Genomic DNA, 27,511 nt, shown 5'->3' with positions numbered 1-27,511 from the left:
TCTTGATTGTCATCTATGCATTTAGGCAAAACAAACAGTAAAGATCCAAGACAGCAGATGTTGGAGGAGATGCTCACCACACATCACCCAGAAAAGAAGCATTTCATCAAACAGAAAATTCAGACAGGAACTGAACCCAAGATTACTAGCCATGACAGTAGCAGGGTAACAGCACAGTCTTCTACCAGTAGGGACAAAACCTTGTTTTAAAATGGATCTAGAGCCACTGGAGAAAAAGTTTCACAGTAACCTACAGCAGTTTCAAGAGATGGAACTCAAAGACCACAAATGTGTTTCTTCAGATTCAGGCCCCTACCAGAAAGCAGCTGCAGGAATAATCTTAGCTGTAGAAGTATTTGAATACCTAGAACACAGGCTACAAAGGAGCAAACATAAAGACAAGCACCTGCGGGGCAGCAAGACTGCTTTAGACATGTTTATTTTTAATTTCAAATCTTGATTCTGAAGTGATAAAGAGAAGCCCCAAGCAAAGGAACCAGAACAGCGATGTTGACTAGAGCATGATTTCATCCTCCACGCCTTGGGAGCTGCTGATCAGCTAAGGACGCTGTCAAGCTTAGCAGCTCAGGCTCACTGCTGCAAGAGCATGATCCCACTGGAAAAAATGTAGATCTAACAGGGTTTTTCAGGTCAGGCTAGGGACTGGTACAAGGCTGCAGATTAAGCAACTTGAGTGAGTGAGGCAGAAGTCTCAGGAGTAGACAATTTGCTCCTGGGAATATGATTTGGAGTGCCCAAACAAGCATTTCTGTAGGAAGGGACTGCAAGCCCTCAGTTTGTTCCTACTTTGATATTCAAGGGATCAGAACGGGTAACCCTTCTGCAAGTGAACAAATCATATTAAGAAAATACTCTGTGTCATCAATCTCTAAGACTCTGAAAAAATTAGTTTTGGTTGCTGCATGGCAAAAAAACTCCAAGACTGTTTTAAAGATCCGCTGTGGTTTTGCCTCGAAGCTCATCAAAACTCAAAGCTCATGAAAGGCTACATTTTCTCACTGCTAGTGACAGCAGTAATAAAAAAAGCATTGTGAAGAGGATCTAATTGGTGGACAGGTTCTTGAAACCTGGACACAACATTCAGGTATTTGTGTGTCATCTCTGTGCTCTTATGCGTGAACTCTATGGTCAAGCATATAGTTTATTTGCAAGTCTCTCTACTGCCTCTTATTGGAGCCTAGATCCTTAATAGCACAATTTAATGTTATCTATTACCAACATGTAAACAAGAAAGTCCTATGACATTCTTCTTGCCTCTCTCAAACACCTGGCACCAGCTGTTTTAAACGGAAATTTAATGATGAATAATGTCTCACGGAACAAGGTAGACATACCACTGCAAATGTCCCCATGCCTCTGTTGTATTGGAGGCATCATTCTTTTCACAGTCAGAGCTCTTCATTAACCAGGTATTAGCTGGTTAATAAAATAAAATGTACATTAAAAAGTAGCACTGACTTTTTGAAAGTGCAGTACATTGAGACACATCTAAACTTCATGAGGCTGAAAAGGATTTTAGCTAGAAACTTCATCCTGAACTTCTACTTTATCTAACTGGATCTCATACCTTGCAGAGAGCTGTCACAAAAATCCAGGTAGATTCTGAGCATGTGGGAAGAAAAACAAAAGCAAAAAATTTACAATATTTCAGGAATACCATGCATGTGGCAGAGCCACAAAGATGATTAAGGGAGTGGAACATCTCCCTTATGAGGAAAGGCCAAGGGAGCTGGGTCTCTTTAGCTTGGAGAAGAGGAGACTGAGGGGCGACCTCATCCATGTTTACAAATATGTTAAGGGCAAGTGTCAGGAGAAGAGAGCCAGGCTTTTTTCAGTGATGTCCAGTGATAGGACAAGGGGCAATGGGTGCAAAATGGAACATAGGAGGTTCCATGTAAATATCAGAAAAAACTTCTTTTCTGTGAGAGTGACAGAGCACTGGAACAGGCTGCCCAGAGAGGTTGTGGAGTCTCCTTCACTGGAGACATTCAAAACCCGCCTGGACACATTCCTGTGTGATGTGCTCTAGGTGACCCTGCTCTGGCAGGGGGGTTGGACTGGATGGTCTTTTGAGGTCCCTTTCAACCCCTAGGATTCTGTGATGAAGGCATGCAGCCTCTTCCGAAGATAATTCTTCATCTTGGGAGTTAATTTTGTGTCACCTTCTATTACACACCCAAAGGATACACATAAAACTGTATCGGTGGAAGTGATTTAAAGTGTGCTTCTAATTCTGCTTGAATGAGGAGCTGCTTGTGGAGTTATTTCCATTTCTTAAAACCACTATCCTGATTCTCTGACTCCTCCCCCTGTGCCCCCTTAAAAAGCAAAAAAACCCCACCCAACAAAAAAGAAAACCCAAAAAGACAGAGAACAATTGAAATGTTTTGATGTGACAAAAGCCAGACTCCAAAACTCTCAAATGTGCTCAAATAATGGACTTGAAACTCTCATCCTAGTACCTTACCTCTTCAAATAAACCTCCCGAGCTCATTCAAAATGCGAGCACTTTAAACATACAAATACGGAAGGAACTTTCCAGCTCTTGTAAGAAGGTAATGAATCACAAAATCAAGTTCTTGCTTTCAAGGCAACTCTCAATTGTTGCTTCAGTGATTTTGCTTTCAGCCTCACCCTGTCCCAATCCTGGTGTGTTCTGCTCCAGAACACACACAGAGATCAGAAAAGCTTTGCTTAAGATTCAGAAAGAAGATAAAAAGTATGGGTGATTTGAAGTGCACTCTATCCTGCCTGATGGGGGTAGGAGGATTGATAGTGATGGGGGGGTGGGAGGGAGCAAAAGAGCATACATGATATATTTAGAAAGGGGAAATAGTCTTGCAGAATGAGGGAAGATGAAGAGAGGGGGGAGGGAGAGAGTGAAAAGATATCTAAAGAGTTACGAAGAAAAAAGAGACAAACTGTCAGTTTTTAAATTCCTGAGAGAAAAAAAGTCTGCAGCATTAGGGAAATGGATGCAATTTTTAAAAATTTAAGCTAGAGACAATAAAAAAGACCTAAAGGAGAAAGTGAGAGAGATACCTGCACTGAGGGAGTTTCCAGTAGATGCTGACAACATCCGTTACGAAGTCCTGGCATTTGAAGGGGAAATTGTCTAGAAAATGCTTATCCTTCAAAGAAAAACTGAAGAGTCTATGATCACGGGACACCTAAAAGCAAGTGAACATCAGCAAAAGGGTCCCGCTGACTACCCAGACCAAAGAGACAAAACTAACAAGCTCTTCACTTGACCACAGGAAATTAAGGGATGGCCCCTTGGGAATAACACATGAAAAAAACAGCAGAAGCTCTAAGCTGGCCAGCACTGCTAAATGGGTTGACCAGCCTCAACAAATTTTTCAAGCATCTATTTGAATACAGGGCTCAGCTGCTGGCCTGGGGAATGGCAGGACTAGAAGATGGGTGGAATCCACAGCCTCCAAATGTCTCTCAGCACTTCCAACCACACAACAACCTGGTGTGGAGAGAAAGGATCTCCAGCCAGATTAATGCAGAAGTCAGAATGCCTTCCAGGCAGCAGCTCCCTCAATTAATTCCCATGACCTGCTACCCAAAAATCAATTCCCAAGAATTATTTTTTAGGTTGGGTTGTTGGTTTTGTTTTGGGGTGGGTTTTTGGTTGTTGGTTTTGTTTTGTTTTGTTTTCTTTCTTGGTTCACTCTCCATTCTCATGATGTAATTAAGGTTCAAAGTGAAGAAAGAAGGGGAATCAGCTTTGTGTCAGTGATTAGCTCAACATCCTGTTAATATCTACCCATAATCTCTCCCAGTCTAGGCATGTATCACCTGAGAACTCCTCTTTAAGAAGAAGCTCAAGACAGTTTATGAGACCCTAGGTAGATTAATTTTCCAGTGGTTGCTTCCATGGGTTACCAATGTCCCCATTTATTTTTATACATTCAGTTACAAAGGCAACAAGTAACACCTCCTGTGAACACATAATCAGGTATTATACTTTACCTCCATGAACCCTACCCTCCTCATACCAAGGCCTTGTAATCCTCACATGAGAAATATAAACTTAGCTAGACATGAGAAGTCCTGTTTCTCATGCACTAGGACATCCTTTATTTTATATATTTAAAGCACAATACAACTAAGTAAAGCAGCCAGAATGGCCTCAAATGTATTTTTTTTTCCTTCCAGTTCTTTTGCTTGTTAACAAATTGGGTTAGTTTCACAGGTCATGGGTGTCAGTGCTCAGAAAAGAAAAAGATCAGCAATTTATAGTCACAGTTTTTAACGGGTTCTCAAAGTTCCTTAAAACCCCATAAAGCAAGTATCACTTGCGTCCCCATCACCTAGCACAGTGATCCGTGCTGAACGTGTGCCATAACAGCATATGCACACCATTTCCTTTACAGTCCCGCTCAGTCAAGTCAAGCTGACGTGTGAGAATATGGTACCCCACATATCCATTTTTTCCCTTTTCCCAGCCACAGTGATGACAGGTAGCGGGTCTGTAACCCAGCCTTGTCTTGAGTGTCCCCCAGGCAAACATTACTGAGTCTAGCCTTGCAGGCGTCGCAGAGGACTTCACCAGCCGCTGCGGTGAGACAGTTCCAGCTGTTCTGGTAGCCACAGGGATTTGGAGGCAGGCAGGCAATTCCCACTTTTTATTTTTTCTTTCCCAATGTCTTGAGAAAACAGAGATTAACATCAAACCATTATAGAAAGGTGACCTAAATGCTAAAAGAATATACTACTACCTCACTGCTGACAGGACTACTCACTTTAGAATGGAGGGGCTCTGTTCATGTTACCAGTTTTCTCCATTTATATACAGTTGCACACACACAGGTTCTCATCACTAGTTGAATGACAGTAGGTTAAGAATAATTCCTATCTCTTTTTTCTCTGGCTGATATTTTTTAAACAAAAATCAGTTCAGTTTATGCATCATTTTATGGAGGTTGCTTTTAACTCAGATGTTCTGCACATAACTACAAGGATAAGGAGGGCAATGCCTCTGCTGCAAAAAAGGGAATAAAAATGCCTAAAGGATTATTTATTCCACACTTCCCAAATTCCAAAGTGAGGTCTCTCTTGCAAACTGTAGTTAATAATCTGGATTCTTCCTTGCTCTATTATTATTTCACTAACAGAATTTACAGGTAATGTAAAATACAGACTATTTTACTCTGCATATATTTTGCACCTCCAGCTCTTTTTGCATCTTACTTCTCTTCGAGTACACTGCTTAGAGCCTAAGGCTTCACAGCATTTACAATCTTTTATTTTTTTGTGCCTAGCAGAATGGGTACACAATTGCAATACAACTAAATAATAACTATAAGAATAAATTGGATTTTTCTCTTCAGCTGCACACCAGGCACATGAACTTTGGTTAAGACTGTGCTTGCAGAGCCAAGGCTTGAATTTCTGGTCCTGGGCACATCATTGTCAACAGAAAGGGAGAGAGCAGGGTTGGGTCGGGGAAGAGAGGAAGGGTCAAGTCTAGGACTTATCCAGTAGAGGTCAGGCTAAACCAAAATTTCACCAACATTATGGGTCCTAAGAAATTGCCTCCTTAGGTCCTTCCCACTGTTTCCCCTCAGAATCAACCAAAATATTTTTATAATGTGACAGATACCTAGGAGTTACTGTCAGAAGTTTAAAACAGCAAAGGCTCAAGTTTGTTGGCCAAAATACTTTTGAAAAAGACTGGAGACAAAAGTATCTGACACCAAATATTTTTAAGACCTCAATATTATCACTGGGCAAAAATCTATTAATTCAATGAAATAAGAATGAAAATCCACTGTAGCAATATCAGTAAAACATTGTACTTGATGGCCAAAATTATTTAAACGAAATTTTGCTCAGAGAGATGAAGCATAGCAAATACCTGTAAAAAATATGTATTCAGGAGTATCCATAATGACAATGTTCACAGGGAAATCACAGAGGGTCTCAAGAGTTTAGGAGTGATCTGTCATCACAGAATCAAACCAAAAGCATCACATATGTGATTTAATCCATAGTAAAAAAAAAAACAAAAGAAAGAGAAGACTCAAAGTACAACTCATGGAGACAGAATAAAGTAAGCCAGCATAATGTGCTCATATGCATGACAAAGAATCTATATAGGCCCCCAAAGCCTTCACTTAAAAACGTAAAAACACTACAAAAATGCTAACAAAGCAGATACAGTCAGCGTTAAATACCACAGGATGTTGGGTTGAAATAAACTAAATGGCACAAACCAAAAAAGCACAGAAAAATAATTTTTAAAACCCTGCAAATATGTATTACCTATTGAATAAACTTTTCTTCTGCAAATGACATGTTGTGTGTGTGTGGGGGGTGGATCGTTCAGAGCAGGTGAGAAAGACTTCAGCACAGGTACAATGTTTACTACCTTTCTTATAACAGCTAACAGTAGAATATTACAGACACAGCTAATTATGCCCTGAACATTGTTTCAATCAAGGGGTTTGACACATCATCCAATGCATGGCAAGCAGCAATAATGCATTTCACAGGGGAAGACTCCAGAACTGTCATGCAGCCACTACCTTAGGCAGGTAAGTAGGTGAAGCACCTTAAGTCTGACTTGGGCAGAGTTGGTAGGGGAGAAGCAGTGATATCTGTTTAAAATGTATAAATTTAAAATCCAGAGCACTTTTCTCATTGCAGCACAGACACCTATTAAACTAGGCTATGCTCTGGTCACCTCTCGTTGCTGCCTGCCCAGAGAACACCAAGCCTGGCAAAGGCAACTTTGAATTCTCTTTGGGCTTCCCCCACCTTGCCCTGCTCTGTGGTCTTGGAAGGGTTTGATCAAAGCCATCCTCCTTGATGCTCCACAGTGTGCAGAAGTCTTCTCAGGGAATATACCTTTTTTTTTTTTTTTTTTTTTTTTCTCAGCAGTCACCCTACTTAGGGCTTGTGCACGGTCTCTAAAAGCATCCCTAAGATTGCCTTCCAGTCTCTGCTCTGAGGACAGTTTTCCTCCAGGCAGGTCAGGTGCTTCAAGAGATGCTCCTCTGTCCCTCTTGCTCCACATAAGGACACACGTGCAGTCTACATGTTCTCAATGCCTGTATTTAAAACACAACTAGAAGTGGCTTGCAACCTACCTCTACTGGTATTTACACTTTGATAGAGGGTTGCTTTCAAGTCTTGGCTGTGCACACAGTTGAAAAGAAAACTACTCACTTCAAGGGAATCATATAAATGTAATCCAAAGTTCCAAAATGACTGCAGCATTATTAGAGAGCATGCATATAGTTTTATTCATATGACACATTCACAAATCTTTCAACTGAGTAAGAAAAAAACAAACCATGGTCGTGTAAAAGATACTGCAGGGATGCCAGAAATAGCAGCTTCTTTAGCATGCAACTTCTGCAAGGATGGAAACTACTACCTATGAAATCCTAAAGAAACTGCTTACAAACAATTACATTTATTTGCCCAGCAACAGTTTGAACCGAGGATGGAATGAAATTCAAAACGCATTGTGGAATGACTAGTAAATACTACTGTTTCCCCTTCCTCTGCAAAGCAAGACTCAATTACAGCGATTGCAGGAGTTTGGGCAGTTTCCCTTGTGACCTGAAAACCATGTACTAGAACTTGGGATGAAGTCAAAAGGGAGACACAGTTCACCACATGAAAGCAAGACAGACAGCACCACTGCTCCTCCAGACATAGCCCATTCACCTGGGCACCCAGCAGACAATTTTGCTTCTGTCTGCTATGCCAGCCACTCTTGTTCCATCTCCCAGCTCGTGATTAATCCCGCTTCAGTGCAGCAATTCATCCAAGGCAAATCTTGGAAAGACAATATGGGAATCTTATGCTTCACTTTTTAAGTCCTTATCTCTACCCGTGAAAATGAAAGTAGTAAAGCCACATACTAGCACAATATACTATTTCTGACTGCTGAAAGATATCCAAGACCTTGTGGTAAAAAGACAAAAACCCCAACCCATTATGCATCTTCATATTAACTGCTTAGTTGCCACTGAACACTTATCACATCATACATACCATTCAATTAAAGTTTCTTTGATGGAAGAAAACACATTTCAAAACTACCTCTACAAGAAACATGTTGTACAAGCAACACTGTTTTGCAACAGTGAGTGCTGAGATCCCAGCTCAGCTCCAGCTGTGCTTTGCCAGCCACAAAGCTGCCTCCTTATATTGTGCTTTTCCAGTCTGGAATTCATTTCACTGCTGCTAGCACCATTTTGCCTTCTTCCTCAATACTCTTTTTGACAGCCTTTGTTAAAAACTAGCCAAAATATAAGTTTGGTTTAGACGAAGAAATTACCTTACTTGTATGAAGGGAATCACCAAGCCTGCCTCAGTAAATTACACTCACAAAAATAATAAAATAATGAGAACCATTCTCATTTAATTGCAATTAAAGCAAGAAATGGCATAAAACAAGCCTAGATTAACAAAATAAACTTCTAAGCATGACCATTAATGATAAAAATGGGTAGTCCTTGAATTAGGGGTGCAGCCTATTTTAGCATGGGCTTCAAGCTTTTGCATAAGGCCAGTGTGATTTGCATATACTATTCCCCAACTAAATTGACAGAATTTAATTTAAAAAGTATTGTTTGTGTGCAGATACTCATCTTCACTTGAGAGGAACAGCTTATATTCATGAGGAAGAAGACAGAATACAGCCACCTGAGATCCCTTCCAATCTGAACTTTCCTATGACCTTGACCCTCCAAGTGGTTCAGTCAGATGCCAGTTTGTACAGGCTACTGGGATGACTGGAGACAGAGTCTCAAATCCAAGACCTGTCCACTCCTGTTGAAAATATTTATCAGTTCTCATGCTAAACTTCTGATGCACGTCATGCAACAGTCAACGGTGATCAATATCAGGTCTCAAATTTGCAAAATCTGATATACCTATATCCTGTGACTTGCGCCGTCACCTTGGCTGTGTTAGCAACAGCAGTACAATTAATAAAAAGTGCAGAGTCTGGGCCTTAATGCTATCAACTAATGTTGTGAACAGAATTTTTACAATGAAAACTCAACTGTCAAACCTAGGTAGAGTTCTTGTTGTATTGCCTAACGTATCTTTAGATGTTGCTGATGATATTAAGGGTTTTTTGCATATTTGGGATTTTCTCTTTTGTTTTGCTAGCGGGACCAGGGAAGTCTCAGGGCTGAGACTGGTGGAGAGGCAGCATTCCCAAGGACTGCACAATAGAGCAGTGTTTCCTAAAGTAGGTTATGTGAAGGACGAGCAGAAAGGCACATGAGGGAGTGGTGACTGTGGAAAATATAGATGATGTCATCTCTAGGATGAGCAGATCTTTGAAAATATATGGCAGCATTTTTTTTTTATAGTGGTAGCTATGCTTCCAAAAAATTGGAAAAATGCAAACCCAGACCAGTGTTTCCCTGTTTAACTGAATCTTTTCAACTAACTAGCTCTGGCAATGTGGACAACTTGGTTATAAATGGCCACATGCTTAGCCTTTGTCTTAAGCCTATGCCCAGATGACCCATTTTGCACATTTCAACCAAGAATAAAGTGACCTCATTTTCAAAAGTGCTGAACACCAGCTGTTCCTATTGTGTTCACAAGCCACACTATAGGTTCCTGTTTTCAAATTCTTGACCTCAAAAGAATTTTGAGGCAGCGCAATGATTATAAGTTCTTCCACTTGCCATATGCCTAGCTATTTTAGTTCAAATATAAAAGTCTGACTAAACTACTTTAAAATCCGGAATGCTCTGAAGTACAGAGTACAAGTTCTCTTACCACTGGAACATAAATGCAACATAAGTGAGCCACGTGATATTTAAAAAAATTTTTTTGGACAGAGGACTGACTAGATGGAAAGTCAGAGTATTTTAACCTTAGCTCATAGTTTCCAAATTCTCTTCTTTCTTTTTAATGTGTGGCTTAAAAATGGGGGAAAGGTAGCATCCCAGATAATGTAACACCTGAATTTATATTTCTGCAATGAAGTTTCTTTGCTACCTGCTATATAAAGTCAGGTCAATAAATTCAAGGTAACTTTTCTACAGTTGTCAGCTAGTGACTTTTACACAAAAAACATGCATTTGCCTCTAAATAGTTTTAAACTGTTACTTCAACCTAACACCATCAACTTGGAAGCTGAAGTATCACACTGCTCATGTAAAAACAAACACATTTCCTTATTGCTCTCCCAAACCTTAAGGCATCAGATCAGCAAAAACAAACAAACAAAAAAAGCAAGCCATGCCAATTGATCAGTGCACAACATTTTGTTTTGATCTTTAAATTAAGCTATTTTAAAATAAAAAGGTAGCAAGAGAAACTCAAAGTATATCCACTTTGCCATGACTTCTTGTTGCATCTTTACTGGCAAGACACACTGATTGGCATTAAGCTTGGCCTGAATGCACAGTACAGATTCCAGTAAAGTGTCCTAATGAGGAGTGAGGAAATACCGTGACTTTTGGGTGTAAGTAAACATATGCATATATAGACAACATATATATACACACCACTTAGTAACAAGAAAGCCATAAATATTCCCTCTCCAATGGCTATTTTTTATTATACACAGTAAGTAACTGGAGAAGCAATTGCTTGTACACCAAAATCCAACAGATTTTGATATCTTGCTTATGTTGATTAGTCAGAGCTCTGTTTTGATTTTCCTGTGAAAACAAACCTAATCTTGCTTCCTGAAACCTTCAAAGCCTCATACTTCAAGCTTTGCTTACAGCAGAAAGTTGTGGGAAGGGACCTTTCCTGAAAACAAGGTCACCAGTTTTGAACAGAGGACTAAAGAGTGCTGATTTCCATAGTGTAAATGATCCCTGGTCTTCCCTGACAGTCATCAAGTGAAGTCAAATTTTGTTGCCTGGCTCTCCAACTAGAGAAATCAGCCTACTTCCGCCAGCAGTGGCCTTGCTTTTGATCTCACACTACAACAAACTAGTAACAACTCAAGTTAAAAATCAATGGAATTGCACTGTCATGCAAAGAAGGATCTGATCCCATGCTCTATCAGGCAATTTTTAATAATCCCACAATTAGAGCAGCCAGACTGAACATTTAACATTTAATCTTTGTTGTTGCTTCTGGATGAGCTAATACAGATGAAAAATACATGCTTTTTTCAATAACTCACAAAATAAAGGCTTTAGACCTAGTAAGAAATATTTGATTTGTTCTTATTGTGCAACAGAATTTAAAATGCTAAAATTTTTAGTATGTTGTCCTGGTTTCACTGGGATAGAATCATAGGCCAACCATGGTAAGCAGGTCATTAGCAGTTCTGAGCCAGCCAGGAGCTTAAATTAGGAGGGGCAAAATCCAGGGCAGCTGACTCAAGCTAGCTAACAAGTGTATCCCATGCCATAAACATCATGCACATTATAAAGAAGGAAGCATCCCTAGAGAGACTTGCTCATCATCCTGCTTTCCTGTTTATGTTACTGCCATACATTCATTGGGATGAGTATAACTTTGTATATTTTATATTGGCATTAATATTAGCTTGCAGTTCCATTAAATCGGTTTTCTTTATAATCCATGGGTCTCCTTTCTCAGCTAGGGAGGGGTCATCAGGTGACAGAACAACTGCTACAGTTTAGCCCCTCAGACAGATTAAGCTTAGACATATGTAACAGTAACTTCAGAGTCTAAAATTGTCTACGTTGGAGTTACTCTGATTAGGCACCAGCTACATGGTTACATTAGATCCCAGACTGAAGCAGCCAAAATAAAATAAAATAATCTCCTGTGAGAATCTCAGGGCTACAGTTGGGGGTTAACAACACTTCTACAGATGAAACAAGAAGTGACAAGTCCATAAATTTGAAGATAGCCAACAGTGAATTCTTAAATTTTTAAAAATTGAATTCTACTACTAAAATTTCATCATTTTTCTAATACTTTTACTGTTTTCAATTCTATATTTTCTACCATGTGCATTGTTTTTCCAATTTTTTAATTTAATCTTGCTAGGAAACACGTCTGCAACATCAATTACAATTCCTAACGGCACACACATCTAATTTAAACACCTGCAGATGTACACAAGGTGTAAACAAAATACACCGATGTTGGTATACATTACAGTCTTCCTCTGTCGTGGTGTGAACTGGCACAAGCATGTGGGGGGCCAGTGCTGCCCAGCAGCGCCAGCTGTGCTCTGTGTGTGTCGCTGGCGCTGCTGGGCAGCACTGGCCCCCCACATGCTTGTGCCAGTTCACACCACGACAGAGGAAGAGCCACCACATGCAGTTGTCTCCACAACACACCTGAAATCTATTTCAGAAAACACATTTCTGCAGTGCTGGTCTATGAATTAACAGGACATGGGGCCATAAATTTGACAAATGTTCCGCCGATGGCAACCAGGCATGTATCCAGCGCTGCGCTCTACCACCCTTTTCAAAGTCAGCCTATTTGCCAAGAACATGGATGGGATCAGTTCAGCCCCAGATGCAAACCCAGACATGGATTTTAAAACCTGCACAGCCCAATTTACAGCCTTCAGAGATGCTGAACATTTGGCTCCTATGAAAGCCAGTGCTTTCACTGAGACATTCAATGTGTCACAAGCTCAGGAAGCCACGCTAGAAAGTTAAGGCCTTTAGCTATTAGCTGAACAATTACCTATCACCCAAGATCATTCTTGTGAGCCAGGCAGCGCTTTCAAAATAAGTAACGGGGACACCGTGGAGACATGAAACATAAGGATCCACTTGTGCAGCATCTACTCAGGGCAACTCTGTCTTGAAACAGCAGTTCCACCTGATTAGTAAGTGAAAGACTTGGAAACAAGTAACATCTTGGCACTAGATCCTGCTTGCAACATGAATCAGGAGTTGACATTTTTGGAATGTCAAGAGTTGATCTAACAAGAAACTGGTGCTTAATGCAAGCCTTTCATCTAGGCACATGTCATCTTCGAGATGAGATGGCTTGTGATGCCCAGGATTCAGAGAGGAATCTAACTAAAGGAAACTAAGGGAATAAAACTAACTGAAAGGAGTAAGTGGAATCACAGAAATAACAAATGCCTCTTTCGTGACCTCACAACCTACCTTATGTAAACAGAGAACCTGTGATGATGTGAATGCTATTCATATCCTAATTACAGGAATCCGGAATTTGTATATGTTGGAGAAAGGGAATAGATGTTGCCTTTTGACCTAACAGCAGCCGATCCACTGCTCTTCCACCACCAAAAATTCCAGGAGCTTAAAAACCTTCTTCACATGTGTGTATAATCCTCGTTAGTGAGAAATACTGCACAACAGGACAGCATGAGACCCAGGAGATTCAAGCTTAGTACCAATAATGCATGCAACTCCTCATATACAAGGTGAACAGTTGTCACTCCCCTAATATTTGCACAGTACCAGAAACCTGTTGAGGATTACTAAGCAAAATGTATTGCCTGGAACAGCTGGAGGCAGGGAAGCATGCCAGGGAAGTACCAGACCCACTTGCTCTCTTCCTCCTCTTCCCTGGGCACCCATTTGTGGTCAAAGTTGGAAACTGCAGCATGGGCAAGACAGATCTAGGTCTTAACTGGCACCACCACTCTTAGGTTCTCACTTGCAGTAGAAAAAAGGAAAATTTTCCATACTCCTTCCAGCTCTTGCTGGAAAACCGTCTTCCAGAACAGTCATCGCATGGCAATGTATACCAGAGTGGTTTTCAGTTTGGTTTATTGATGTTTTTTTTCTCCTGTTGATCCCTCATTAAAAAAATAGCCCTCATAATGGTATGCACAGCATTCACATACATACATTCATTCAGGATTAAACCAAACCCAAGTCGAATGTTCTGATTGGAAAGGTTGTGTTTGAAGCTAATTCCCTACCAGAGATAAGTTCCTAAGGGCAGCTGCGCTGCCAGACAATTTGCCACACCTAGTACTAACCAAGCTTGATTTGAAACCAACCCATGAGTAAAATCCAACAGTCAACATAATTTCGTATGCTCTAGAATTGCTTGAAATACATAATCCAATTCAACCACCCCATTAACAAGTGAATGAATTGCAACAATACAAGCAGGTAAAGCTTTTTCCCTCAATTTATTTAACTTACCTTTTTATTAACACTAAATGAAAGCTACAATGAAACACTTCATTTTACTTCAGTGCATTTTCTGAAGATGTGAAAAGAGGAACCATGAAAAGCTGAGTGTGCTATATTGCTGTGTGCCTATTGCTCTATTTGGAACAATCACCACGGGGATGAAAATCAAATGATATTATCATCTGGTAGGCAGAAAAAAGTTGTATCAATTATTAGCCTTTGAAATGAGCTCAGAGACGTGCAAGTGAAGGAGAGATGGGTCTGATTTAAATCCAGCAAGTTAAATTACTTAAATTGAAATTTAAGCGTGAGCTGGGGAAGCATAATTCTTGTAGCCAGGATGCAAGATCACCAGCCTGCTCTGGCAGAGCAGCAGCTCTGCCCACAGAGAGAGAGAACTTCTCTTTTTGTTCGCTGCCATCACACCCACCCTTGTTTCTGGTAAACCTAGCTGTCCAATCTACAGCCCTTATTGAAAGGCAGACTTCAATTAAAAGGGAGCATTAGTCAGCAGTTACAGCTATGCCCTCCCCAGCCTTTCCAATTGCTTGATGTAGGCAGAGAATATGTGCAAGAGAGATGGGCACATGCCTCATTCAGAGAAGTAGCACTGCTGGAAGTAAAGGTTTCCCACCAGAAGAGTCAACTGAAAATGTGAGCACTTTTCCCACTAAAAGATAGAATCTGACCTTTGGGGACTTGGCATGCATCCTTGTATATAATCATTGGCACATATGCGTAGATCACAGGTTTGAAACACATTAAATTTAATAAATTTACATAAACTATGCTTTACTGTGCTGCACCAGGCAATATGGCAGACCATGCATCTGATGACAAGTTGTTGCAGAGGGCTGTAAAATAAACAAAGCCTTACATAGCTATTTCACCCGCTTGTTTGTGAAAAGAAGTAGTTAAGAACGTGTGTTTTAAAATAAGGTTTCCAAAAGATGCCTTTATTTTACACTCATGGTTACTGGAGAATATTTTTGCAAGTAAAATAATTATACAGACCAAACCTAAGTTTGATTCAAAGGAAAATGCCTTATGATTTTAGGAAAAAAAAACAAACCAAAACAATCTTAAAAAATTTTAATTTAGAGATGGCTGTATCTCTTTCTGGAGAAAATCTAGAAAGTTGCTCAGAAACTAAGACTTCATTAGATCTGGCTGGGAAAAAAAAAAAAAAAGCAGAAAAGCATATTTCGCTTCTGTGTTTTGTGAAAGTATTCCAGCCCGATCCATTCTTATGCAGACATCCCACGCAAGTATGGTTTCAAGATTTCCCTCCCAGAATTCAATGCCTATGGAAGCACACTCGTCCTATAGACATCCCAAATGATTTTCACTGATCCCTGGTCTCACAGTACATCCATACAATGACCCTATGGATTGAGTGTATACATATGTACCACTCCCCATAGCTTCCCTAAGACTGTTCATGATTTCCATCAGAAACCAATATACCATGTACAACTGTAAAACATTAGTACCTGAAGAGCAAGAAAGTAACTACATCTATTCACAATGAAAGCAGAGACTAAAGACCTAAGAACATATTTCAAATCCCTAACTACTCCCCAAAGAGGGATTTCCTTTGGACTGGACTAGTGTAAAGGCACAGACTCAGTTCATGGACAAAGAGCAATGAGCCGTGCTGCTCTCCGCCTTGGATCCCATCTCTGAGTCAGTAAAACCTACTCTGAAGTTAACACCAGAGGCTGAGGGACCATTTGGGCCCTGGGTGAACTTCCCACAGCCAGTGGCATCTGCCCTCCATCTCGCAAAAGAGACATGCTGCAGACATGTCCAAGTTACACGTGGGGCTTGCAGCTGTTTCAAACTTTTAGTTTAAGCCAATAAACCTTTTCCTCTCAAGTTTTTGTTCCCTGTGCTCACCCAGCCAGCCATGCAGCACTTCCACCTAAAAGTACACAAATCTTAAGAAAACATTGCATTTCCGTTTCACTCTCTTTAAAAAAATATTTAGTTTAAGGCTTAAGTGTAGTAAAACAAGGTCACTGTATGATCCAAGAATGTAAATTCTCAAGAGAGCAGAATTTAGAACATCCTATGAAAATGAAGATTTGTAGTTGGCTCTAAAATGGTGTGAAAATTTAAGAGGGAAAGTTAAGTACCACAATGGCTTATAAGATAAACAATCCAATTTATGGCATTTAAAACCTTACATACTTATAAGTTCATCTCCTGAAAAAGGTCATGGGTCATCAACAGGAAATTCATAGGAAATTATGGAGGAAATTAAAAGAACACAAATGGGCAAGAAAACTAGTTTATATAATCTAGGTTCTCCCAGCACAGCTTCCTGTGTTATGATGAACTCAGCTTTCATACTGAACTTTGCCTTTTCCAGGTCACATTAAGTAAGAATTTCTGAATTGTCTATTATACATTTCAGGCCTCAAAATGTTGAGGTCAAATTCACTACAAAGGGCTATTCTTTTTTTTTTTCTTTTTTTTTTTTCTTTTTTCTTTAAACAATACAGTTGGGAATGAAAATAGTAGCTGGGAAAAGTGTTTTGAGATCACAAAATGCAGACTTCCACTCGTCAGCACCTCAAGAACGGGTGTGCAAGATGCTTCATGGACACACATACCACATGGAGCACAGTACCCAAACTCAAGAAGACATTCGCATCTTGCTGCAGTTCCAGCATCTTGGCCAAACTGCAGCTGCATTCTCCATCACATTTGGGAAGATAACTATTAGTGTCCAGGAGTTTGTTCAACCCTAATATTAGACACACTTTTCAAAATTAAAACCCCTGGTCAATAAGGCATAAGGAAGAGAGAGGGCTACCGTCCATTTGGGCTATCTGGACTATTTTTGTAACTGCTAAACAGTTAAGCTAAACTGATAAAAAGACCTAGTATAAATACAATCAACTTCTCCTTCATTCTATTTCACAATACTCAAAATCCACATGCAATACATAGGCCATCCCTACCATCAAGAATTGTAGGTCCACATAGTGGATGGGTGCCTCAAATAAATTGTTAATTCTTCCTCTTTTGTCTTCTGCTTTCACACCTTATCAGATCAAATAAAACCATCAAGATCTGCTTTTTTCAACACCACAACTTGAAATTTCTAATAAGCTGTGCATTTGTAATTAACTCCCACAGATAGTGTTTCCTACTGAAGGAGTAAGAACCACTCCTGTACTTTCAAATAGTTAAATCATGTTTGCTTGTTTTGGTTACCTTTAGCAGACTGCTTAAAGGCTGCCAACAGAGCCCACAGCTCTGTGTAAACTAGACTGCTCTACCCACTTCATCATGCTGCACACTGAAATATGCTTCCTGTAAAGTCAGGTCTTCCTTTCTATTTCTATTTCTTTTCTCTTTTCTCTTTTCTCTTTTCTCTTTTCTTTTCTCTTTTCTTTTCTTTTCTTTCTTTCTTTCTTTCTTTGTTTCTTTCTTTCTTTCTTTCTTTCTTTCTTTCTTTCTTTCTTTCTTTCTTTCTTTCTTTCTTTCTTTCTTTCTTTCTTTCTTTCTTTCTTTCTTTCTTTCTTTCTCTTTCTTTCTTTCTTTCTTCCTTTCTTCCTTCCTTTCTTCCTTCCTTTCTTCCTTCCTTCCTTTCTTTCTTTCTTCCTTCCTTTCTTCCTTCCTTTCTTTCTCTTTCTTTCTCTCTTTCTCTCTTTCCCTCTTTCCCTCTTTCTTGTCTATTTGAGAAAGATAATGCCAGCCCCTATATGTCATCCAAGAGTGAGATACAAAACAGTATCAGTAGAGCAGCCAACTCAATAAATGTGCTGAAAAAAGCAAGCCAGTAGCTATAAACAACTTTCATACCCCCTTCATAGCTACAGGCAGTCACTTGGGAGCAACAAATGCTGGTTTGGGAGAGGTTTGAAGCTTCAACGTTCACGCATTCTCCCTAGGACTTCTCTGGTTATCATTGGCTTTGATACCAAAAATTACTGCAAGGACAAGTACAGAAGCACACAGTTTCCAGAGACTTCTGGAGAAGTTTTTAATCCTCATTTTTGCTTCCTGCCCTTGTATTTAATCCACCTAGGAAAAAAAAAAAAGACCTACAACTGAAAGTGTTCTGGTTAAGTTCAGGGATTGAGGTCTCAGTTTCAATTGTTACTTTTCCTTTTTTCTGGTGAAAATTCAACCCAGTGGTTAGGCAAAATTGCAGTAAGTATCCATTAGATACTTCTTTACTAAGGACAACACATACTTCTAAAGTCAGATTTACATCCACTCCACCAAAAACATCTAATACCCAGTTTTGATAATCTAATGGTAACTTAATAATTTTAAATTATGTAATGTGTCACAATTTTTCAAGGAAAAAAACCCCATTGCTAATACTGTATTATTTAGCAATTCTGACACAAGTTCTAAACTAGCTGACAAGTTTTGATCATGGCCTTTTTTTTTTTTCTTTCCCCCCTCCTCCAACCAGGTAGAAGCATGGCTAAGAGAAGCCAAGAGTATCTGTGTCTGTTGTGTTTTTTTTTCAGCACTGCTTAATTTGAATCATGGCTCAGAGTTTAGGTGATAGGATGTTGACTTGGTTTTAATGCTGTTCACAGAGATATTATGCAATCTGCTATGGATTATGAAGCAGAGTCATGCTAAAGCAGCTGCCCAGAACACTGAAAAGAAACTTTGATTTTTTGGAGGACTTCTACAATGTGCTTAGCAAAATATAATCTTTTTAGCCTTCATACCTAATTGTACTTACTTGCACATCTTTGAACTGTGCCAAGCACATTACAAAGATTATAGTTTACTCTGGGATGAATTCTCCTGCATACAAATGAAGGCCCATTGTCGCACACAACTGAGCAGGTCATTGGGCTAAACCAAGGTCATCTGCAAAATTCTCGTATTTCAGCCCCCTCCACCACATACTGCATTTTCCAAAGATGCGGCTCCTATTCAACTCCAAAATGGCAAGATACTCAACACCCTTCAGGTTTATCAAATGTTGCCAACCAAGGCAGAGTATAACTTCTACACCTATGAAAGCTGTTTGTGACAAATCAGTACTGAGTTTGTTCTGAACTTTTGTGAGTTCTTGAAAGAGGAGCTTCCTGTATCTTCAGTAGGCTATCATGATGTCTAGTGTGCAGATAACAAATTACTTCAATCACAGGACTACTGGAAAACATGCCTAGAAACATATTCAGGTTCAAACTGACACCTCTGTGTGAACAGGAATGGGACTACAGCCTTTGGTGACCTGATCCTGGAGCACTTCGACCTGGCAGAAGATCCAAGCAAACCAGCAGAGAGAACCCAGGAACTCTGAATGCAATCAGTGACAGAGGCTTCGGTGGAAAAATAACCTGAAACTTAGCCCTGCAGGAATGACTGCTTTGAACCGAGATAGAAACATGAACAAGTCTAGGTAAGATAGACACACACAGACTTCTGTTTCTTTCTCATTTAATTCCTCCTTGATTTTATTTCCAATGCCATGAACAAAAAAAGCCACTCTGGATCCCCTTCCTCATAGGTCACAGCAGCCAGGAAGAACAACAGGCAAGAAGCCAGGGGGGAAATAAAATTAGCTAGAAACTGCAAAAATGGATGGTCCATGAACTTGGACCAAGTTTGTGGTATGAAGACAGCACACTTAGACCTTCTCTGTAGCTCAGGATGCAGTGAAAGTTCCTAGTTCTCTGTCGAGGTAAGTGGATGACCCAGAGGCCAAAAGGGACTGGAAGGCACAGCGAGTCCAGGAGCAACTTCCCAAGCAATAAAGCAAGCACAGCCCCTGAAGTAACTGAACAGAGTGACCCACCTGGGGTCTGCCAGGTCAGCACAGGCTGAAGCAAAGGAGACAGAGCAGGAGCAAAGAGGCCAAGCTAGCCCTGCTAGCCACTGACACATATCTGCTCTCAGTTTCTGCTGTCCCATTAACAGGCCTGGCGTAAGATAGTCTAAAATTACTCAGAATTCAGGGAGGCAAAGAGATCACATTACTGTTAAGCAGATGACTTGGAAGGTGTTTCTTAATACCACACTGAGAGGAAAAGAAGGGGATGCAATATGGATTATTCCATTAAACATTAATTACGATACAGCTACTTTCAAGCAAGTACATATTCCTTTAAATAACTGAATTAAGGGACAGTAGAACTGAACTGAGCTTCAGGGCTTTGCGTATATCCATCATTTCTCAATTACATTAAACTGAGTTCTTCAGATCATGCATGGTTATCTCCAAATATTATTTTTTATTAGATGTTCAAGCTTAAAAAACATAAAACTTGGGAATCTCAAATATTGCTCAAATGACTCCCAAGATCCTTATTACTGTTCAAGGAAACTAAAGAGGCAGCCCTAGACCTTTCGTCAAACACCCCTGAAACAGAGAATGAGGATAGCTTTTCCTTCCACAAATTTGAATTTGCACACAGATACCATCAGTTGGATAGCAGTGTTACATACGTCTCTCCTTTCCCTTCTTCTTCAACTTGGTAATCAAACTCCAGTAAAGGCAGGGCAACACCAAGACTGATTTTTACCCTTCAACTTTGAAGCACTGAAACCTCCACAAGGAAATTTTATAGCAAAGAGCAATAAATCAATTGTAAACTTTTCAGAAGGCAACCTTCAAATAAGCATGCTCTGGAATTAGTTTTTACCGTTGTAGAAAGTTCTTCAGACATTCCTTCGTGCTGCATGTGCTAGACTGTACCCTACACCACCCCCATCTCAAACTGTCACATTACCTCCAACACCAAGATCTTCAATTAAAATAGCTCAAGAAGGGCTGCAGGAAAACAGTGTTTCTTTCCAGAGCACTACTCAGTCCTGGTAACATTTAACAGCTGGATCAACCACAGGGTGCAGTTCCTTTCTCCGCTAAAACAAAATCCAGGATTTGCCTTTGTTATTTAGGAGGGGGGGGGGAAAAAAAAAAAAAAAAAAAAGACAAGCTTCCAACATTAAAAAAACCCTACATGTGTTATTTCATGTGACTTTTCAGGGCCCTCCTAAGCTTCAGTAAGTTTTATACTGCTTGGCAGTTTCATATGATTTCTTTATTTTCTCTTCAATTAAGCAGCAATCTATCAAAAACTTCAAGTATGTTTCCCCTTTTCCAGTAACATATATGAATTTTATTGGATTCAAACTTTTCAACAACTCTTTTCACACAAGGTCAAAGCTCTACATTGTTGTAGTTTTCTTTTCCAGTGTTTTTTCTCCAAGTCAGTCCTCCACTGGGAAATTAATATTCCACATGAACAATGAACTCCTTGCACAGCCTTTGAACCTAGTGGTTGCTAGGAGGTCTAAAGAAACCCTGGAGTACAGCGGATTTAATAGCATGTATCAAGCGATTATTCAGCAGTAAAAATGTGTGATTTTCTAAATGCCTTGCTTCCTTCTTTCATCTCCCTTTCATTTGTCAAACAATCTTTAAATTTCAGATCAATTGCATCTGCATCTATTTTCTACAATTATGGGCAGTTTGTTCCCAGAGTACTGAAAATGTGACTGCCAGCCACCAATGCTGCTTCTAATCAAGCAAGTATCAAACTGGTCCTTACTCAGTTTTACTGAAAAGGCTGCTTAAAATTGGGTGTGCTCTATCACTCTAGCATGAGGTTTGCACTTCCACTGTAAACAGAATTCTGCTTAGATACTGTATTTTCCCCAAAGAAAACACGACAGCATTGACTGCAACATCATTACTCAAGATTACTCTGTGCTGAAAGAAATGTCCAATTCTCCGCACCCTGTTCAGGCATAATCAAATATTAGCGTTTCAAACTTTTTAGCATCCTGCTGAAGGCCGTTTGACTGACTGCTTTTTTATATTTCCCTAAGCAGAGTAACTGAGGCAAACCCCTAAAGTTTCTTTCCCACCCTCCACCCCCATCCCGAACAATGAGGCATTTAATTAAAAGAGAACCACAACAATGCTAATGGTGATGAGGTTAAATGGTTGGATAAACAGAATGCAGTCCTCTGAAAAGCCCATGTGCTTCAGAACACTTTCTCCCCTACAACATTGTGAGTGACAAAGAATGTATTTGTATTCCTGATCCCCACAACTTTTACACCAGAGGACTTCCTATAGATTTCCTGCAAGGAAGAGAGTTTCCTTCAACTAGTGAGACATGTTTAGATACAGTAGTTCTTCCTCCCAAAACTAATATTTGGAAAGGCAGTGGACAAGGATCCTTTAAAAATAAATCCATGTGGAAACTATCCATTAAGAAAGAACAATTGCATTTCCAGCTAAAAGCCTACTAAGTTGTTGCAGTTTTGGGGTTTTTTTGTTTTGCTTTTAAAAAAACCCAAACAAACAACCACAACAACAAACACTTGCTGATTTTAATTTTCAATGTATTTTCCCTCCAACAGCTTTAGCAAATTATTCAAACTAAACATGACATTTGTCCTTCCTCAGCTGTTGCAATCAAAACTGGTATGATGTACGTTCATAAACACGTTATTCTGTAGGTCTGGAGATTACTTTAAAACATTTATAGCAGATTACAAATCTCTGGCTCCCTGCCCCCCACCAAGGACACAAGTATGTGCCAAAAAAATGCAGGATGACACATCTGATTCTGCAGATCACTGGTGTTTGAGCACCTGGTTGGATTGTATCAATCTTGCCAAGATAAAGCTTTTATAGAGCCAGATTGCTTCCCTGAAGAATTAAAAACAAGCAAAAAATCACACTGCTTGGCACAAAACATTCACGTGAGCTCCTTCTCTTTCAAATATGAGCTTCCACACTGAAAGAAAGGCCTTAAAGTACCGACTTCAACAGAACTGACACAGCCTATCTCACAGTGGGAACGTCGGGATGTTTGTGCAGAACAACAAAAATCTTCCCAGTACAGATTTTGCGTTCCAGCTGCTTTTAGGTCCGGCAGCACCAACAAAACAAAACCACTCCTCCACCACCATTCCCCTCTTATTCAGCTGTTCAAGCATAAATTATCCTTGTCATTTCCTCTAAATACGTGGCTTCCCAGGAAAGGGAAAAATCAAAACGGCTACAGCCAAAACAGCACAATATTCTTACACAGGCAGATTTTCAATAAAATGTATGTTATTTCCCTTGTGCTCAGGTGTTAAAGAAAGAACAGTCGTGAGATTTTTAAAACAGGAGAAACCAATCCTGACTAAAGAGATATGTTTATTAGTGCCAGAGATACCAAAGTGAGCCTATAACTGAGAACCACGATGTTTGGCTGAACCTTTGCAGCAGAAAAAGGGGGGACATGGCACAGGGCTGGAAACGTTTTCAGTAATGCATCATAAATAACTTCATTTTCTCCCTCTTTTTCTCCTTTAAAGGAATCTGCCCACTCAACTTAAACTGAGCCTCAGAGGAAAAACGTGCCTTCACGATAAACTGGAATTTGCCATCATAGCAATGAAACGTTATGTCCGATCATCACAACAAGCAGGCAGTAGAACAACAAAGGAGGTTTCCAGGATTTTCTGTCCCTGGCCCCCACCCCATCAGCATTTTCCCAGGTCTTTTGGGTGTTCATGAAATGTCTGAATTCCTGGACAATTAAGACGTATTTCAGGATGGAGCAGCTTCCATCAGCAGTATCAAGGCTTTCCAAAATCACACCAGCACTCCACCGGAGGCCAAGCCTCTCCCCAGCGCCTGCCCTTCCCTGTGCTGGTTTTTGTTTTGTTTGCGCTCTCTTTCCCATGCACAAACACGTTGGTGCAGTGTCCATTATTTCCCTACGGCCTCCCTTGAAATCAACCGGCGGACAAACCTACATGCACGTGTGTGTTCCTCCACATACACTGGTCTGGTCTTCTGCCCCTCACATCACAAATGCAAATGTGTTTACAGTCATTTTCACCAACGCTGCTTTGCCACTGCAGACACATGCAGCTGGAACCCGGAGAGCCTGTTACATGGCAAGTGCGCTTGCAATCACAGGTGACCCTCTTCCTTTCCAAAATGGAAAAACATGAAAGCCTGATGACTCAAATAGAGTTAACTGCATGAAAAGGGGAATGTGTGGAGCAGCAGTAAATATGCAGCACATGCTCTTAGGCACAAAAGGAGCAAAGGGCTCCATGCTCTGTGCACCCAGTCATTTTTTCTGTGCTCTTCCATGACAGAGCTGCAAATGTTTCTCTCACACGTTTTTTTTATTCGACAAATAGATTTTTAAACACCATATTGCAAGGGTCCTACTGCGAATCTTGCAGAGGTACAAAATGGTGGATGTATGCTTGCTTTCCCCCCCCCATTATTCATAACAACTTGCACTCCCGGTCACAGGCTCCCCTCCGTACCCACTAACGCTGCCTTCCTGGCCAGACACACATCCCGCAACAGCCTCGCCATAAAGCTCGCTCGCACAAATTATGTTACAAACCTGATGTCATGTAGCCCCGTGACGCCTGGGAAATAAAAGCTGGTGGGAAGTGTTTGTGCAGGCGGTAGTCCTTCTCGCTGCGGGACCTCATGCGGTCTGAGGCCCGGTCGGAGAAGTCGGAGCTAGGCCAGGCCCGCCGCAAGGTCGTACTCCTCGTCTTCTTCATCCTGAGGATGCCCGCGCCTAATCCTCCCGCCGCGGCAGGGGCCAGGCCTGGCGGCGCGGCTGCTACCGGGCATACCCTGCGCGCATCGCCCCGCTGCCTCTTCTAGGGCGCCGGCCGCAGGTCCCTTCCTTTTTTTTTTTTTTTCCCCTCGAATGATCCAATTTTACACACGTCCCACAATGCATTACACTTCATTTGCAATCGGTCCGGCTTACGGCTCCCAGATTCGCGTGGAGAAAAGGCACGTTATGTGGCTTCTCAGGCAAAAAAAAAAAAGGGGGGGGGGGGGGGCGGAGAGGGGGGGATGGGGACAAGAGATGTGCAGCGTGGGAGCTCGGGGGTCCCGAACAATGGCCCGATTCAGCCCGGCCGTGCTTAGCCAACTGTGAGCCGCCACACAAAAGGCCCAAACAAATGAGGAAAACCCCGCGGCCGCCGGTTGCGACCCCGACCGCGGCGCGCCCGGCGCTGGGGATGCGGGCGGCAGCTCCGGGCGCGGCGGGCGGAGCAGCGCGGGGAGGGAGGAGCCGGGCGGGGCCGCAGCCGCCTCTCCCGCCCGCGCCACCCACGGAAGCGGACGCGACGCCCCCCCCCCCCCCGCCTCGCTGCCGCCCCCACCCCGCTCAGGCCCGCAGCGTCCTCCGGCCCCCGCAGCCTGTCCCTGCGGCTGCACCGCCCCCGGGGCGGCCGCTGCCCGCCCCGCCCGCTCTCCGCCCCGCTGTGCCGGGAGCAGCCGCTGCGGGAGCGCCGGGTGCCGCTCCGCCGCCCGGGCTCGTGCTAGCCCCGCCGCGGCCCGCGGCTCCCGCCCGGCCCCGCGCTCCCCCGTGCGGCGTGGGCCGGGGCTCCGGCCGGCCCGCGGGCTCCCGCGTACAAAGCCCTGTGCACGGCCCGGCCCCCTCCCGCTCCGCCTCCTTTCCGTCCTGCCTTCCTGCCTGGCGGCGGTTCTTGCGGGGGAGCCACGGGGTCGAGCCAGGGTTGTGCTGCACCGGGTGAGGCGGGCGCCGGCAGCGCCGCACACCGCCGGGCTGCGGGCACCGCCAGCGGGCACCGCCGGGCTGCGGGCACCGCCAGCGGGCACCGCCAGCGGGCACCGCCGGGCTGCGGGGAGCGCCGGGCTGCGGGCACCGCCAGCGGGCACCGCCGGGCTGCGGGCACCGCCGGGCTGCGGCACCGCCAGCGGGGAGCGCCCGGCTGCGGGCACCGCCGGGCTGCGGGCACCGCCAGCGGGCACCGCCGGGCTGCGGGGAGCGCCGGGCTGCGGGCACCGCCAGCGGGGAGCGGCGGGCAGGGCGGCAGGGCCGTGGCAGCAGCGCCGCTGGGGCTGGTCTCCCCACCCCAGGCAAACCCTGCGGCAAAGGGACACAGCGGAGGGAAGAAGGCCGGGAAAGATTTGTATCCCCGGGCACTTCTGCGTGGAGCGGGCGGGTTCACCCACGCACGCTCTCTCCCCCAGCGGCACCACTTCTGCCCTGTGGTGCCTGAAGAGCCACCGCTTCCCCCTCTCCCCAGGAGCGCCTGCTCGGCCACACCACGTTCAGCTGCATCCCTGCCCGCCCTGCTGGCGGGAAGGAGGTCACCCACCGTCCCTCCCACCCCAGTGGTGCCCCTGCACCCGGGGTGCCATCCGGGACTGGGCCAGGCCGCCAGGGAAGCAGGGTTTTACCAGCTCCTGGTCACCAAAACTGTGCCGACGGGATTCGGTTCCTCCACCACAACACTGCTTTGAGCACGCTTGATGTCAGGGAAATGAAACGTGTTAGCAAGGGAGACAACGGCAATGCTGCCAATAAATTATTTATATTTACATTTTTATAATTATTTAACCTTTCTTACATCTAAGAGCATGTTAAATCAGAAGACTGTAATTTTGCCAGTAGTTGAAAATTTTCAATATTGTTGAACCAGTAAAAGGATTAATTACACATAGAAGCAAACAGAACTTGGGACCTTCGCTGCCTTGATTGGGTTAATCACTTCAGTACCCACCTCAGCTCTCCTGGCTCCGCTACTGTGGGCAAAACAGACACAGAAGAGTCTTTTAGGACTTCGTTTGCAGCCATCCCTTTCACACAAGTGGAAATTACGTGAATGAAACCCAGCAGGAATGCTGAAAAGGAAATACTGTGGGGTCCTCCTTCAAGTGTCATTTCCCTCCCAGTGCTGTGAGAACCCACCAGGAACAATTTGTTTCCACTGATACTTGGTATACTGGTAGCAACCAGAAAAAGTAAGATGAGCAAAAGAAACGGCCTAGAGCTCCTCTGATAAAAATATAAGCTATTTTCCATCATGCAACTTACTCATCTAGCAATTTACTCATCAACCTACGCAAAGCTTATAATAGACCATGTTTTCACCCTCAGACCAGAAAAACCATAAAGGAGAACTTCTAGAATCATTCAACTTTTCTCATCGAAGACTGAGGTTGAGATAGGTTGGTTACCACTAACTAGCAAAGTCAAACCTAAAAACGTCCCCGTTTTAACAGATGTAAAAGCAAATGAAATTCTATCCAGAAGCATAAACTCTTCTTCCACTGTCTGCAAGTTAAACAAATGATGGCAGCACATTTCCAGCTGTGAAGAAGCAGCTGAATATAAGCTGGCTAGCTAACCTCAGCCTATGGCTGAATGAAACTCAACCTTTCTCCTAGTCTAGACACAGCCCTAGATATCAATCTGTTCCATTAAAAAAGACATGAGAACAAGAGGCATAATCTGAGACAAGAGACAAATAGGAATAAGCAATGAGGAGGAAAAATGAGGTCAAGAAGTAGAAAGACAGAACAAAGCGGGGTGTGGGGAGAATAAGCAAGACCACAGTGATCCTTATGCTGGCTTTCTCCATAATTATTCCCCACTAAAAATATTTTATTCTAGTTTCAGAGCTAGTCTAAC

At 42.5% G+C, this 27,511-nt stretch overlaps 1 protein-coding gene across 4 annotated transcripts in view; it reads right to left on the bottom strand.

Moving 5' to 3' along the window:
• Positions 1-27,511, bottom strand: part of STOX2 (storkhead box 2) — a 174,580-nt gene that overhangs the window by 75,500 nt on the left and 71,569 nt on the right. For 3 of the 4 annotated variants that reach the window (XR_007889253.1, XM_051616895.1, XM_051616893.1), the window contains exon 1: positions 24,449-24,856. The exons of the other annotated variant lie outside the window; for it this stretch is intronic. Coding sequence is in view for 2 of the 3 variants with exons in the window: in XM_051616895.1 (XP_051472855.1) it covers positions 24,449-24,614 (166 nt within the window). In the remaining variant the exon portion in view is untranslated. Of the gene's footprint in view, positions 1-24,448; positions 24,857-27,511 lie in introns of those variants that run through there. 4 annotated transcript variants of the gene reach the window in all.

This window comes from Apus apus, chromosome 4 (genome assembly GCF_020740795.1).
Source record: "Apus apus isolate bApuApu2 chromosome 4, bApuApu2.pri.cur, whole genome shotgun sequence".
In the NCBI taxonomy this organism is placed as follows: domain Eukaryota; kingdom Metazoa; phylum Chordata; class Aves; order Apodiformes; family Apodidae; genus Apus; species Apus apus.
Note: the sequence above shows the minus strand (reverse complement) of the source record. Positions and strands in the feature narration are given on the sequence as shown.